Raw genomic sequence first — 16,504 nt, 5'->3', positions numbered from 1 at the left:
ATTATGTCAGACACAGAGGCATTAGATTTATATGTTAAAAGGGGAGAGATATTAAATGATTGAAGTTTATCATAAAACCGGCACTCCAAGAGGGCATGAGCTAATGAATCAATAGAGCCAGAATAGCAAGGACAGGTCCTGTCTGGGATCTCTGTCACCTGGAGATCAGTTGTAATAGCGGGAGATCTCCAGCCACCACCTGGAGGTTGGCAACCCTAGGGTGCAGGCACCTAAGGGTAACTGCCTTGGAAGCACACCGGAAGGACATATGTGGGATCACATAAGGAAAACTTAACACACTTATGCAATAAGTTGCAGTAACTGCTGCTAGCAGATGCCACAGCTGAAATGGATCATATCCAGAGGAATTTTGAATCGTGCATACAAATGGCCTGTTTGGATCAATTCACATGGACAAACTGATGGGACAACAATGTGGTTTCAGTGGATCTCTGAACACGGAAGCAGCTTTTTAATCTGCGAGGCATATACCCCAGCTCCTCTTTATATTCTATCACAAAGCTGTGAAAGTCAACTGAGGGAAATATAGTGCCAGTGTAAGCCATATATGGCATTCCTGGTGAGGAGAGTTGGGATACATTCTCCCACACCACATTGTCCCTGCTTTAGCAAAACTGCTTCTCATGCAGTTTCTGCTTTACTACCAGCCATGTAGCAAGGGGCATGTCAAGGAACTGGACAGAAAACTAGATTCCAAAGTCAATAGAATAAGGGTTAAGAAACAGGCAGAGCCTGTGGCACAGCAGGAAAGTGGGAACAAAGTATGAGAGGTAAGCAAGAGCAAAGAAAATGCTGCAAGGCAGGCACAAGTGAAGGAATGGTAGGATGGAGGAGAATAAGGAGAGGAGGTATTTAAGGACAGCAGCAGAGATGTTAACCATACAATAGTCTTGATCAGCCTCAGTGTGGTTTCTTCTTGACTCTATGCAGAACATCTGAGAAACAAAGACCCAGAAAATGATCACCATGAAAGCACTTTCCTATAAACATTGTGCTTGCTTTTATTTCAGAGGAGAAAATCTGAATTTGGGGCACGCTACACATTACCTGCAAGTGTGCATAACAAAGCCCTGACATATGTTCTCAATGAAAAGTAGCCCCAGGAGCCTGTCATTCTAAGTGGAGGAGATACGGGTTAGGGGTGTTCTAACTTTTCTCCATCGGCTGTTCCCCATTTCAAAATCACTCCCCCACTGAGCTGCTTCTCCTGTCCCCCGCCCCAAGCAGGGCTCCAGATATGACTTTACCTTTATAAATACACATCTGGAACAACACAGGAAAGCAGCTGGTAGGGAAAGGGCCAACTCCCCTCTCCCTCAGTCATTCCTCTGCTCAAAATCAAAACCTCCAGAGACAGCCTTTAATTTTAAACAAGCTGGGCTTAGTTACAAGCATTCGGTTGTCATGTGGAATCTGTGCCTTAGAGGCCTGGTTCCCAGTGATGCGAGGGCTCCTGCACACTTGTTGATTCAATGCTGTCGCTCGCCTCTGTCAGGTCTTCCTCTTCAGCTTCACACTGAAAAGAAAGCTCGTACGGCTTGGTTGTCTTGCGCAGCTTTGCCCACCGCCACTTCATTATTCTCCTGAAGCGTTCCTCTTCCAGCTTTTGTTTTTCCTTAAGCTCGAGCTGCCGCAGCTTTTCTTCCAACTCAAGCCTTATCTGCAATTCCTTCTCCCACTATTGCAAAAAAACAAAACAAAAAACACAAGAGTTACTTCATCAGACGTCTCCGTAAAGGTAGAAACATCAGACTTAACTCAGCAGGAAGTGGAGATAATTTAAGGAGAGGAATTTAGGAAGTGGGCATCTGCATTATCAATGATGGGTTATAAATGTTTATTAGGAAGAGTAACAGAGTATTAGGAGGAGTAACGGCATCTGCATGATCAGTGATGGGTCATGAATGTTTATTAGGAGGAGTAACATCCGAGTATCAGAGTATTATTAGGAGGAGTAACAGCAGAGTATCTCCATTCATTCCCCAATGCACTGTTGGGAGGCCACAGCCTCTTGATAGGATCGTCGGAGGCTGTGCTTGGCTTCTTTCAAAGCACAGTTGAGAGTTCACTGACAATCAGCGTATCAAATGTCTGAAAAGCAGGCATAAGAGCCACATCGTTATTACAGTTCCAAATAGACGTTTGTCTCATTATTTTTTTAAAATCCACCTTGTGATGTGAAACCCATGTGGCTAGAAACTGCAGGGCTTTTGGTCATCCCAGCTAGCTGTGAGATTCAGCCAAGGCAGGGGAATTGTCATGCTTCCCAATATGCCAGGAAGTGTTAGAGGAAAGTGAAATGTGGGGAAGACAGGCAGTCAAAAGGCACATCGCTTGTGCTATCAGCATCACAAAAGAAATGCAACACATCTACCAGCTGTGGCCTGGCAACTGCTGTATGCATACAAATGGTATGCAAGTTATATTAATGTTATGCACATTGAAATGTGCAGGTCACCTGCCACCCTCCAGCTCATCATTAATTTCCAAAGTGGCCTTCAGAGCTGAAGCCATTCCCAGTCAATGCTTTATCACTTGCTTCTCATATTCCAAACCAGAAATGTGTTATTTTTTCCGGTGAGAAAAGCAAGTGTCCATGAAGCTGACTTGGTTTAAACATTACCCTACTTACATTTTGAAGTTTGAAAAGCAGGAGTGGCCAGCTTGGGAAGCTCGTGAAGCTCCAAAGCACATTAAATGATATCCACAAGTCTTATTATTATTAACTTCTACGGCATTTTTCTATGATCAAAGCACTCTACGACTCTTATCTTGATTATATTCAGAACACTCCTTAGAGATAGGCTGCATGGACAGCTAGTGGCTTGCACAAAATTAATGAACTTTAAATCTGAAGGCTACTTCAGATGTTAATTCTGCACAGAAGACATTTCTATGTAGAAATTAACATAATACATGAGCTTGTTATTATCATATATGATCACACACGTGAGTTTTCTACCTGTGTACATTCAATGCGCAACACACACAGAAGCCAGGCATGAATTCCCAGTGAAAAACCTAAATGTCTAATAGTTGCTTGACAATATATAAGCTGGTTAAATGTTAATTCCCACACTTAACTACTATTGATAGAATGTTGTAATGTTTGAAGCAACCTTGAGCAGAGTTTCCCAAACTCCCTGATTAATTTCTCAAACTCAGTAACTTGCTTACTGTTACCATTTTTGGGCTTCAGGCTTACTACAACTCCTACAGATTATCTTTTTATGCAATACAGAACCTGGTAGGGTTGTGCATATTGATAAACCCAAACCGAAAATAAACCCGAAATTAGCCGTTTTGGTGAAGGTTGGGTCAGGGGGTCCAATTTTATGGGGTCCCAAAGGGGAAAACATTGTGAGAGCTAGCATGGTGTAGTGTTAAGAGTGGTAATTTGTAGCAGTGTAGTCTGGAGAACCGGGTTTGATTCCCCACTCCTCCACATGAGCGGAGTGAACTGGTGAACTGGATTTGTTTCCCCACTCCTACTCATGAAGCTAGTTGGGTGACCTTGGGCTAGTCACACACTCTAAGCCCCACCTACCTCACAATGTGTCTGTTGTGGGGAGGGAAGGGAAGGTGATTGTAAGCTGGTTTGATTCTTCCTTAAGCGGTAGAGGAAGTCGGCATATAAAAACCTTGTTCTTCTTATGGAGGAGGGGGTGACCCCTTTTGAACCCCATAAAATTGGACCCCCTGACCCAATCTTCACCAAACTTTGGAGTTTGTGCAAGGATAGTCCCTTCAAGCTATGCTCAAATTTGGGGACTCTACCTCTAAAAACACCCCCACGGGAGCATAAAAAAAATCCACATAGACTATAATGGGCCCGAATTTTTCATTAAACCTGAAAATAAGCCGAAAACTGATATTTACCAGTATGAGTATTCGGCTTATTCTGGGTTTACTGAAAAAAAACCCACTACCAATAAACCCAAATCTGAAATTTGCTGGGGAAAACTACCTAGAACCAGGCCACATTAATTCTGTGTTGCTAATATTTAATTTGATCATATCCTTACATGGTGAGTTTTGATATATACTATATGAAGAACTTTTGAAAACATGAATTTTCCTTGATATTGAAAATACCAGATGTCAAAAATGCATGAAGCTACCTTTATATGAATCGTTCGCCACATGAAATGGATGTGGTAAAACCATGAAAAAGTGACCATATCAGAAGCGGTATGAAAATCAATCCTCCTCATCTGAGGAGTGGCAGAAATGCAGTGGCCAGAAGCACCATCTATAAAAGTGATTAGGGGAATTACAAAATGGCAAGAGAGAAGAAAAAGAAGTAGCATCAGCGGGAGACATTGTGGTCTGTTGGGTGGTGTTCTGACTGCCTGCTGGCAACTGGTGTCAGGTTTCAGTGCCTCTCTTTCCAAGTAAAACTGAGCCATCAAGGGGTTTAGAATAAGCACGGTCAGGAGTGCCGGAGTCAAAAGGGAGCCAGAAAGATTTGTGAGGCAGTCACGGTCCGGTCCAAGGTCAGTATTCCAGGAGTTCTCAGGTCAGGTGTAGGCTTAGGTAAGTGTAAAGCGAACTTCTTGTGTCCACGCCCAGCACTCTTTCCCCAAATTTTTATGCAACTCCCTGGGAACATGCTGGCTGCATCTCTAGCTTGATCCTGCAACTACTTAATCACTCCCCACCTGTAGTTGCTGACGTGTAGCCAAATGCGCGCTGCATCTTTGAGCTTGCAGGTCAACTCTCAGCAGCTTCCTGTGCACTTGCAGAGGTACTGGGGATCCTGGGGAATTGGGGCCCTGAGGCTGATCCACTGCCTTGAGGTCAGGGGGTGCCTCTGAGCCAACTGGTTGCCACGTCTCTGGGAGAGCCTGCATTTGGTCTCCAGGCTGGACATCTGGAGTCGGCTGCGGCCTGCTTTCACAGGCCTCCTCCTCTGAGTCCTCGCTGGCACTAAGCCCAGGCTGGGCCATGACAGGTGGAAAGAAGAGAGCACATGGAAGCTATTGAGGAAGGAAATGCACCAGTGGCAAGTGTTTTGTTGAGAAAGGCAGACTGTAAATGATGTAAAATGGACAGACGAAAAGGATCCATGTGGCCTTTGGATTTCAAAATGCAGACTATCTCTATAAAAAAGCATTATATGCATTCATCTTCCCTTCCTAAACTCATGGTGTAACCACCTGTTCAACTCAAGAAAATGGAGGAGGGGAATCAAGTGCAACCTTTGCAAAGAACTCAGACTATGGTCTCTGCAAAAATATTGTGCAGGAAAGACTAAAAGTCTTTAGCACTGCAGTCAAGGAGAAGTTCATATCTCTTGTTTTGAACCTCAATGACAGCATCATTACTGCATTAATGGAGGCCCTGAAGGGATGGTCTTACCTGTAGAAACTGCAGCTCAGAGTAAAACAGCAATAAAAGTGTGTTGTTTATTAAGAAAGAAGTGCAGCTTAGGTTGAAAAAGGAGGATAAAGAAGAAAGGGTTTGGAAATAATGGCCACATAAAAAGAGGTGATAAGGCTCTGACGCATAAAGGAAGCGGTTTCAAATTCTGAGAAAACTGTTTTTGGGGAGTTGATTGATATGATGGGATGCCCAGAATTACATTAGGGACTGGTCTATCTTAAATAGTGAAATGTCTTTCCTCTAACAGAATACAGTAAGCAAACGAGTAGCTTGTAGGCATGTTTGGCATGGTTATCATTATTATACCACTTGACAAAACTGCCCTGAGTTCTAAAATATATATTTCAGTGCACTTGGTATTTTTGCTGTCTACATAGGAATTCAGTGGAGAATTAACTCTAAGTGTTTGTTTAATGTATCACAAAAGGTATGATTCTTTCAGCCCCTAGACAGGTTTAATAATAGCAGATTTAGGAAAGACTGCAAGGAAAGAAAACTCAGGACAATTACCTGAGAGATGGCAAAAATAAGTTCCAAACCCAAAATGTTACAGAAGATCTCCAAATTGTATGTGACTGTTATCATTAATAAGAATGTTTACAGCATTTTCAAATGTTCTCCTGCACACAAGAGATAGGTAAGGCTGAGAGTGACTGAGTCGTCAAAGACGAGCCAATTCACTTCATATCTGAATGGGGATTTGAACATTTTTCTTCCAAAACAAATCAAACTCTATGGCACTGTACTAGTCCCAGAAGAGTCAGAAAGAGAAAATGCTTAACATACTATTTTTTAAAGAAACCAAGAGAAGCAGCAGCAGTAGCACTACCTTCCACTCAATTGCATCTAAGATTAAAATTTCAAAAGTAAAGATGCAGTGGAAGTACTCGCTAGAGAGTCTCTCAAATGAAAGATGGCAATTACCATCTTTGGAGCCATGATGTCAGACATACTCCTTAAAATAAGTAGCACCAGGAAATCCTAATCGCTCTAGGTAGTGAGAAGGTCTTGGCGTAAAGCTTGGGATAAGGGAGGCTAAAAGAGAAAGGGTCGCAGCCTGGAAGAAAGACCCCCCCCCCCGGGGGGTGTCGGGAGGCAGTGGTCTATATAGACAGGAGAATGAAATGGTGAATATCTGTGATGGTAGCAGGACCAGTTCTCCAGGCAAGCCACCCAAGCAACTGCCTGGAGGAGTGCACTTGATGCACCACAGAGCCCGTGATGGCACGGGGCCCTGACAGAGTTACCTTACTTGGGTAATAAAATATCTTGACCCGGTTTTGAGTGTTAGAGTGGATTGTACTGCTCCAGACTGCAGAAGAGGGCTGCCACTGATTAATAATCCTGCGCATACAATATTCCATGCAAGCAAAACCAAAACAAAAACCTAGTACTAGGGAGAAAGAGTCCAGCCCAGCCTACTTCCTGCATGACAGTTTTCTATTCCTCTGAAATTATTTATGCAAGCAATGTGTAGTTCCCCCTATCTACAGTCTGAAGTCCACTCTACCACCCCACAATTCTAATATGTCATTTCTAATTCAATCTGCTGCATGGGTAGGGTTGCCAGCTCTGGGTTGGGAAATATCTGGAGATTTTGGGGGTGGAGCCTGAGGAGGGCAGGGTTTGGAGAGGGGAAGAACGTCAATAGGGTATAACGTCATAGAGACTACGGGCAAAAACGCACGGTAACTTACTGCGGTTTCTGCCCAGTTTCCTCCCCATTCCACCCAGGATCAAATGAACCCACATTACTTAGAATAAGCAGGGACTAAACTATGTGCAAATGGATCCATGTAAACAGAAAATGCGGGTTTCTGCTGAGTAAGCCCTCCTCCCCTCCCAGTTCCTGGTGACTGGTCCTTTCGAATTGACTAATGGAGCCCCCCCCCCCCGCTTGTAATTTTAAAAGCATTTTAAGAACTAAAAAAAACAAAAAACAGAGCTACCTGAAAGAAAGGGGGGGGGAATCCAAGCCTCGTTTTAAAAAAGACTTTCCTTTTCTCAGAAAAAGCTCCCAAGTAGCAGCAGGCAGGAAGCATTTGAATTCCTGCCTCTTCACAAACTGCCTTGTGATTGGCTGTGAGTGATGCCAATCATCTGTGTTTCCCCTATTTCTGTTTCTCCCAGAAGAGGAATGGGAAAAGGTGGGTTCATTTCGCTTCGATACAGGGCTGAAAGAAGAGTAAATAAGGTACCGTCCGTTTGCGAAGATTTGATCCTGGGTGAAACTGGGAGGGAACTGGGCTGTAACGGGGCTGTAACTGGGCTAACTGACCATGCGTTTTAGACCTACCCTCCAAAGCAGCCATTTTCTCCAGGGGAACTGATCTGGAGATCAGTGGTAATCCCAGGAGATCTCCAGCCACCACCTGGAGGTTGGCAACCCTAGGCATGTGTAGACCAAACCACAGTCTCTGGCTGGAGGCAGACTGTTGTTTTAAAAGACAGTTTAGGGAGTTATGAAAGAGAATGTCATTTCCCATCATGTACACACTCATGTCTTTCGTCCCACTTTCATCACTAGTCAAACAGATTTGTACGGCTGTGAAGCACGGCAGAAACTTGTAAAAGCTGTAAACAAACACAATTACGGAACGAGCATCCATACCACAGGCAATATTGCCTGTATTGAATAACTGTCAGTTCCCCGAAGAGGGGGGGGGGGGAACTATTACTTATCTCCAGCCCAAATTATGGATTGTTGTGTTTTCCAAATGAAGCATGTAGATCTCTGAGAGAAATAACACTCACAGACTCCGATCACACACATACACTAGGGCAGTGCATGGCAGCAATGGCCAGTTCCAGTTTTTTGTGTGGGGGGTTGGGCAGAGAGTTCCCAGGGGCCCCTTCCCTCTTCTACCCACCAACCACCCCCATTTGTCCTCTCCTTCCTTCCCACCCATCCTCATGCCTCCCACCTGTCTCTGGGTCCTTCCCCTGCCCACTTGTGAGACTATCCACGCTCACAGCCGCCAGCAGTGCCCACAGTCCTTTCCCTGGCGGCACGGGGCAGGGCATGCAGATGGAGCACAGGTGGCAGAATGCTGGCAACGGAGTGGGTAGGAGGTTGGCAGAAGTGGGCCATGCCAGAAGTCCTGGGTCCCAGTAGCTGTTCCACTTCAGATTATTCTGACAGCAGCCCTCAGTCTAAGGTTGCCAGGTCCCTCTGCCACCAGCGGGAGGTTTTTGGGGCGGAGCCTGAGGAGGGTGGGGTTTGGGGAGGGGAGGGACTTCAATGGCCAAAGTAGCCATTTTGTCCAGGTGAACTGATCTCTATCGGCTGGAGATCAGCTGTAATAGCAGGAGATCTCCAGCTAGTACCTGGAGGTTATAGCAAAAATAGATACTTCTGTGTACATAAGCGTTAAATCCAAAAACACACAGTGATTCACTAAATGGAAAGAACCCAAAAATATATTGGGAATCAAATCACAAATTAACTCTAGTAAATATCTATGCTACAAAATGGTGTAATACAACTTTGTACAGTCAAATATTTTACACAGGTAAGTATACAACAGTTCTTATACTAATACAATTCTGTTTTTTTCAGGAATAATCCCCCTTGTCAACACATTCAGCACATGTCAGGTTGAAGAGGAAACTGTTGAATACTTACTGTGTATACTTACCTGTGTAAAATATTTGACTGTACAAAGTTGTATTACACCATTTTGTAGCATAGATATTTACTGGAGTACCTGCAACCCTACCTCACACCAACCAATGACTACCTATTACCTGTAGCTGAGTATCTGAAATCTGAGGCATAAATAAAAGTTTGAAAGGTTTCAAAATTGAATAAAATTTTGAATTTTGATGCTGAAATTTGACCTTGATTCACATTTTGGGACTGAAACATGACGTACTACATCTTTTGATGTATTAACATGAATTGATGCAGTTGATAGAAAATCCATTACATTCTTTTGCAATGCATCTGATCTGTTACTGTCAAATATTGATCGCAACTGCATGTCAGCTATCAGATGCTGTTAAATGCTGACAGTCAGATGCTGGCATCTGTATGTCACCTGTCAGATCTTGTAAAATACTCATTACTACAGTGTGTCAGCTATGCAACATCACTAAGTCCTGGCTGCTATATGTGAGCTACTTTCAAATGGTGACTGCTACTGAAGCTAGCTGTACAAGGCTGAACTCTACACAATCTTCGGATGTTAAACAATGGTGCTGAATATACTGTTATTTACTCCCTTCTCCATGAGGAGGAGGACGACGACAAAGGGGGAAAAAAGAGGGTGGAAGAGGAGGAGTTAGTTTTTATATGCCGACTTTCTCTACAACTTAAGGAAGAATCAAACTGGCTTACAATCACCTTCACTTCACCTCCCCCCACAACAGACACCCTGTGAGGTGAGTGGGGCTGAGAGAGTGTGACTGGCCCAAGGTCACCCAGCTGGCTTCATGTGTAGGAGTGGTGGGGGGGAACCCAGTTCACCAGATTAGTGTCCACCGCTCATGTGGAGTGGGGAATCAAATCTGGTTCTCCAGATCAGAGTCCACCGCTCCAAACCACCGCTCTTAACCACTACACCAAGAGGTTCTAAGGGCACCTGCAGAGGGGCCTAAAAGTGACCTAAATAAATAAAGCCTGGGTTTGGTTCCCAGCACTAGTAGAGACAACTTTTTGGGAGTGTTAGCTTTAATTACTAATGTACAAAGAAAGAACACCTGGAGGCAAAGAGGCACTCCCGTTATCCCACATCTAGTCCCCTAGCTCCTGCACTTGAGAGTACTTTAACCAACTCACAGCTATCTCTGTTGGCTTCTCTCTATTTCTGTTGAAAATTCGAACCTGCTGTTTCTTTAAATGTGCACCTCTGTCCTGTTGCGTCAGCTGGGAGGGGATCACCTTCTCCCAACTGTTATGAGCTATCAATGGACCATCTCCTAACAATTAGCGCCCATTGAGGAATACCAGCATTCCTTTTCATAGACTCCCACCAGATGTGTCAATTTAGGTCAAACTCACAGTGCTAACCCCATGCAAATAACACACTGCAAAACAATAAATGGGGAGTATTCTGGAAAGACCCAGACAGCATTCACCATCAAACTGTGTAAAGACATTTGATTTATCTCCATTTGAAAATGTGCAGAAGGCTGTGATTCACAAATCAATTACAGTATAAGTATACAGTCAACCTATTAGTTTTCACAGGTCTGAACTGATTTTGATGCATGTGGACCAGCTTAATATGTGAATTGTACTGTTAGAAGTTTAATGCTTTTCTTGGGGGCAAGTTGCATATAGGTAACAGGGCAAAGATTATTAGCTACACTCACAAATATATATAAAACCTACTGGTGTATTTTTAGTTAATAGAAGTGATACCTTAATGTGGTGAACTGCCTGTGGCCATATTCTACTAAGTAATAGTGACGTAGTTCTCTCAGGATACCATATTCAAACTTTAAAATAGCCTTTAGACAGCCTCTAAGAAGAAGTGCATTCCCTTCCAGATGTCTAAACATTTTCTGACCTATGCACTGTCTCTCTGGCCATGCCAAGCAAACACAACAATGAACTTCTGCTCAATCATGCATTCACACACAGAGATTCTTTTTTCACCCTTTTTGATCAGCTCTAGCTTGGTAGGGGCCTGTATCAAAGTGACCTCAAGGAAGATGTTCCAGCTATGAACAAAAGGTAGCAGGGCCCTTTGCTTTATTTCAGTACTGCTCTGGAAAATCCACTTAGAACAACGCCATCCACATCCAGCAAAAAGAGAACACAGAAATGGGGGAAATAAAGCGAAAAAGGAATAAGGACCACGGGGAGATTCAGTGGTTTGAGTTCCTCCCCTGTTGTTTGCTATTAAGTTTTTTCAACAAAACAATTAAAATAAATGTCTTTCTGATCTATCAAGGATAAAGTGCAGTCATCAGAAAACTAAGCTCAACAATAAGGGTTCAATTAATAGGAATATACCTAAAAGATATCAGTGCTTCACTTGCATATCAGGTCTTTATCAGATTGAATCATGCTTTGGTTAGATTATTATTTAAAAATAACAGAAGGCATAACTCAGAAAGTTAATTAAAGGGCTGCAGAGGTTTATTAGCTGATAATCATGTTGGCAAATTGCGGGTTTTTAAATACACAGCATTAAATTTAAGCAAATGCACATTTTAAAACCTGCTCTTACCTGATCCTCAATTATTTTTCTCAGCTGCATATCAGTGCGGGTAAAGAAATCTGGATGTTTTGGTACCTGGGGTTGCAAATATTTTTCCCTTTAGAAAGAAAGAGAGAGACGTCTGTTATTTGACATCAATTTTGTGCCTATAGGAGAATGCCCACCCTTGTCTGAATATCAGCTGATGCTGACTGATGATGCCAAATTTACCAACTCCTTGATTAATCCCTACAAATAGAAAAGGAAGTGAGCTTTGAATCTTAAAAGCTTATACCCTGGAAAACTGGTTGGTCTTTAAGGTGCCAGTGGATTTGAATCTTACCCTACAACTTGTTAAGCTTTCCAGAATGCCAGCTTTCCACATTTAATGAAACACTGCATAAAGTTGTTTTGTGGAACACTGACAGAGGAAGGAGAAAGATTTAAATCAGCATTACTATATGAGAACACACATAAGAACCTTGATGGATTAGATCAAAGGTCCATCTAGTCCTGCATTTAATTACCAATACTGGGGAACAAGATGTCTTCAGAAAACCCACAACTAGATCAAAGCCTGTCCCCTGTTGCTGCTCTCCGAAAACTGGGATGCAGAGGTACACTGATAAAAAGATACACTGCATCTGAACACAGAGGTTATCCACCATGGCTAATAGTCATATAGCTAGACAATGAATTTATCCCCTTTTAAAGCCACACATTCCATAGTATAAAGCTGCTCTGTGTCATTTTGATTTGGTGTGTGCAGGGTCGTCCCCCCCCCCCCACGAATCATTTCTAGTCTATTATTGCGTATTTATTCCTGCTGTTATGCCTAGCTCTATAATTACTCTGAGTTCAGGTTATAATTATAGTCATAAGATCTTTAGACGCTACAGCTTTGTGACTAAAATATACCACATGTGCACTGTAGGTATATTTCAGGATGGGTTTCCCCCCTTTAAACATGCTGAGGGGGTTTAATCTTCAAACAGTAAAGGGGAAAAGTTCCTAAATTGGATTGCTTAAAAAGTAGGGGGAAATATTGGCTGAACATCTTTTGAATAGCATCATATCATAGAATAACCACTTCTTCATAAAGGGACAGTCAGCTGCTGGTTAATTAATGAGTTCTTGGGTATCAGGGACCAGGACATCTGCAGCCCATTTAAGAAATATTGGAAATGATCCATCCCCTCCAACATGTGCAGCTATACACAGGAGGAGATCTCCAAGGAAGAACCCAGTCGAACTCCATCTTAATTGTTTCAGCTTCCAAGTAGACCTTAACTTACAGAAAGACATGCATAGTTTTAAAAGCCCAAGACACCATTGATTGTGTCATAGATGCCTCCTTATCTTGCCAACTTGACGCTGTTTTTGACTATCTGGTTGGTTAAACTCCTTTCATCTTCTTAGTCCACTGTCAGCTCCCTCTACATTTTGTGACGTTTAATTTGAGCTGTAGAAACCATTTGAATTGCTTAGTTTTCCCTTGGTATTGATTTTGTAGCACCTGAAGTTCAGTCAGTAGTTTGCTAAGCATGCACACAAAGTAAATCTGAATTGATTTAAGATGGGCCTGGTAAGCAGAGACTGATTTGGTACATTGTGACCCACAGGGGGAAACTGCAATATTTCAATTCAAGCAGAAAACAGACATAGTCTTACCAATCAAATCCTCTTTTTGGAGATTCATTATGGAGAATATGATTTAAAACTGTTTATCTTTTCACTTTTGGTGATGACTGTAAAACAGTACCCCATTATTGACAACCAACAGAAAACATAGGAAACATCCTCTATTTTATATTGCATAAATACATTAGAAATTGAGGTCCAGGATAAATTAATGAAAAATATCAGAAAAAATATCAGAAAGAAGGCACATCATGGATGGCCCTGCCCTACCACACGCAGGGACAGCAATGAGGCTTTAGCTATGCCTTCTGTATGCCAGCCTATCTATGGGGAGGGGCTGTGGCTCAGTGGTAGAGCATCTGCTTGTCATGCAGAAGGTCCCAGGTTCAATCCCCAGCATCTCCAGTTAAAGGGACTAGACAAGCAGGTGATGTATAGACCTCTGCCTGAGACCCTTGAGAGCCGCTGCCGGTATGAGTAGACAGTACTGACTTTGATGGACCAAGGGTCTGATTCAGTATAAGGCAGCTTCGTGTGCTCATGTATATCTTCCCATGTCACCATGTCGGCTGCAATTCAATGGCACTTTGCACCACAACTCACACTATAAACACTGCACATTATATCAAAAATATAAACACAATGATTTATTATTGTGAGATTTTATCCTTAAGGTTTTGTAAATTACATTTTAAAGCATAACATGGGTTGGATCCAGCCAGCTTTTTCGCTCAATCTCACTGAACTCTCCTTCTTACTACAGCACTCATCCCACAAAGATTTTGGCCATGCAGGTCCCATGATCCCTACCATAGCCTTGCTGAGAGGCTAAAGGGGACCCTCTCCCATAGCCTTGAATTAGGTTTAAACTATGGAAAACACTTGTACCTATTCATTTCCCATTGATTGGATTCTATTCCAATACATAATGCAAGGCAAAAGACCTTTGGTTACACTCATTGTTTGTGACCACGGCAATTTCCTTCCCGTTTCGGGTGATATTTGTTTCCGTAGAGGTTTGTTTTTGAATGATTTTTCTTTCTTTCCCCCTTTGTAAATGAACCCTCTTTCTAACCGACTTAGGTGCACATCATCAATTAGATTTTTCTCTCCTTCAAGGTTTTCTCCTGATTTGTGGTTTTAGATGCTTGATATCCTCATTCGTACTTGTGCCAGCAAATTAATGCTTCCCTGAGTCTGTTTTGATTACTTGTTGTAGCTGGATCCCACTCTATGAGATTTTTTTTTAATACCGAGAGATGTGCTGAATTGTAATTTTTTAATTTTGAGGAAAGACTTCGCATTGACTTCCTGCTAGGTCGGTAATTGAAGTCATTTCATTTAAGTCGAAAAGTGTCAGATAATAACTCCTTCAATCTGCGCTATAGTACTATGCTCTCACAGTATGGGGCTAACGTACATTAAACAATGCAGGGGTGAGGAGACCCGACAGCGTCTAATGTAAAGTGATGTATGCTTTCAGAACTACTGCCGAACTTTTTTTTTTTTTTAATTTACAGTTTGCTTTAAGTGGACAGGAGTAGATGGCGTTTTGTCAATAAACCTTGTGTAAAATGGCACAATAAATAATAAGCAACTGAAACATTGCCAACCCTTTCTGCAATTTCCCGCATGGTCTACCGCTGGGAAATGTTATTTAGGTCACAATACCTGACATCAGTACTGTCTCATGTCTGCCTCTGCCTTAATTGCAGGTTCAATTGTTCCCCAGCTGCATCTTAGCTATAATGGGACTCTGATTAGTCAAAGGCTTCCCTGATACAGAAGTATACTGCACAGGTTTCTGCCGATTTCACTAATGGTTGCTCTGCTGGATTGTCAATGAGAGACATTAAAATGTAGGTTGCACTCTTGTTATCACATATGTGTGATCTAACTTTCGATGACACTTTTTCCTAACCCAGTAGTTTTGTTCATCTCTTTCATAATGTTAAGAGCACAGTCATGTTTGTTTTGTGACTGTGAGGGGAGAAAAAGTGTTTAGGGTTGCCAGCTCCGAGTTAAGAAATACCTGGAGATTCTGGGGGTAGAGCCTGAGGAGGGCGGGGTTTGGGGAGGGGAGGGGAGGGACTTCAATGCCATAGAGTCCAATTGCCAAAGTGACCATTTTCTCCAGGGGAACTGATCTCTGTCACCTGGAGATCTGTTGTAATAGCGGGAGATCTCCAGCCACCACCTGGAGGTTGGCAGCCCTGACAGTGTTGAAAGTGGGAAAACACCAGAACAGTTTCAAGCATTTGCTTGTAACTTTGGCAGGATTCCAACTCTAACAAGGTATTTACATTCTTGCTTAGATTTCAGTAAGTGGCATGTCTTAAATTTAAATGGATTTTTGATGTCCGAAGGCCTAAATCCTGAAGTACAAACCCACTGAATGTCAATGGAAGGCAGATTATTACATGAATATACCTCATGCTCAACTGCCCATATCACACCACACATTGGTGGTGGTTCACGTTAGTATAGTAGTATATTTTGAGGCACACCTAATCTTATTGAAATCAGCAGAACCAAACTGAACAGCAAAAAATTTAACCTATTGATCTCATTAGGAATTAAATGTACCTGATACTGGTTTCTTTCCATCCAGAAAAATCCAGCAATCCCTTTCATTTGTTTCTTATACTTGCATAATTTCTTGGTAGCAAAAAAGGGGGGTGTCAAGAGCTGACAAAGTTTTGTAATAAACAAACAAATAAAACATATCTCAAAATCAGTATATTAGCAATATGTTCTTCTTTGGTGAAGGCTATTTCGTTTTAGCTAGCACATACCAGGGTCTTTCAGAATCCTTAGAAACTATGAATAGCAGCTGCTCCAGCATGGCATAGTGGTCAGAGTATAGGACTGAGACTTGGGAGAAATGGGTTCAAATCCCCATTCTGTCATAGAATCTTGCTGGCTGACCTCAGGCCAGCCACATACTCTCAGCATAACCTACATCACAGGGTTGTTGTGAGGACAAAATGAAGAAGGGGAGAATGATGTAAACTGTTTTGGGTCTAGGGTTGCCAAGTGCCTGGTGGTAGTAGGTAAAATCCCACCAATCCACCGGGCTGCCCACCAGCCAGCTGGTGGCCGGCAGGCACTGCGTGCATGCGCGTGCACACATGTGCACGCATGACTTTCGGGTAAACCCGAAAGTGACACGGATGCTCTGGCCATCTCGGATAAAACTCTATGGAAACCATAGAGTTTTGGCCGAGATTGCTAGAGCGTCGGCTTCGCTTCCGGGTAAACCCGGAAATTACGTAGGCACATCGCACCAGGCACGTGCGCACATTGCG

General features: G+C 42.7%; 1 protein-coding gene across 1 annotated transcript in view; it reads right to left on the bottom strand.

Moving 5' to 3' along the window:
• Positions 1 to 1,441: 1,441 nt before the first annotated feature.
• TMEM232 (transmembrane protein 232) overlaps positions 1,442 to 16,504 on the bottom strand; it is a 148,804-nt gene continuing 133,741 nt past the window's right edge. The window contains exons 12-13 of the mRNA XM_056849001.1: positions 11,586 to 11,673; positions 1,442 to 1,699 (exon numbers count right to left, since the gene is read on the bottom strand). Of these exons, the coding sequence (XP_056704979.1) occupies positions 1,442 to 1,699; positions 11,586 to 11,673 (346 nt within the window). The remainder of the gene's footprint in view (positions 1,700 to 11,585; positions 11,674 to 16,504) is intronic.

This window comes from Euleptes europaea, chromosome 4, assembly GCF_029931775.1.
Source record: "Euleptes europaea isolate rEulEur1 chromosome 4, rEulEur1.hap1, whole genome shotgun sequence".
NCBI classification, from domain to species: Eukaryota; Metazoa; Chordata; class Lepidosauria; order Squamata; family Sphaerodactylidae; genus Euleptes; species Euleptes europaea.
This window is presented reverse-complemented; position numbering and strand designations above follow the sequence as displayed.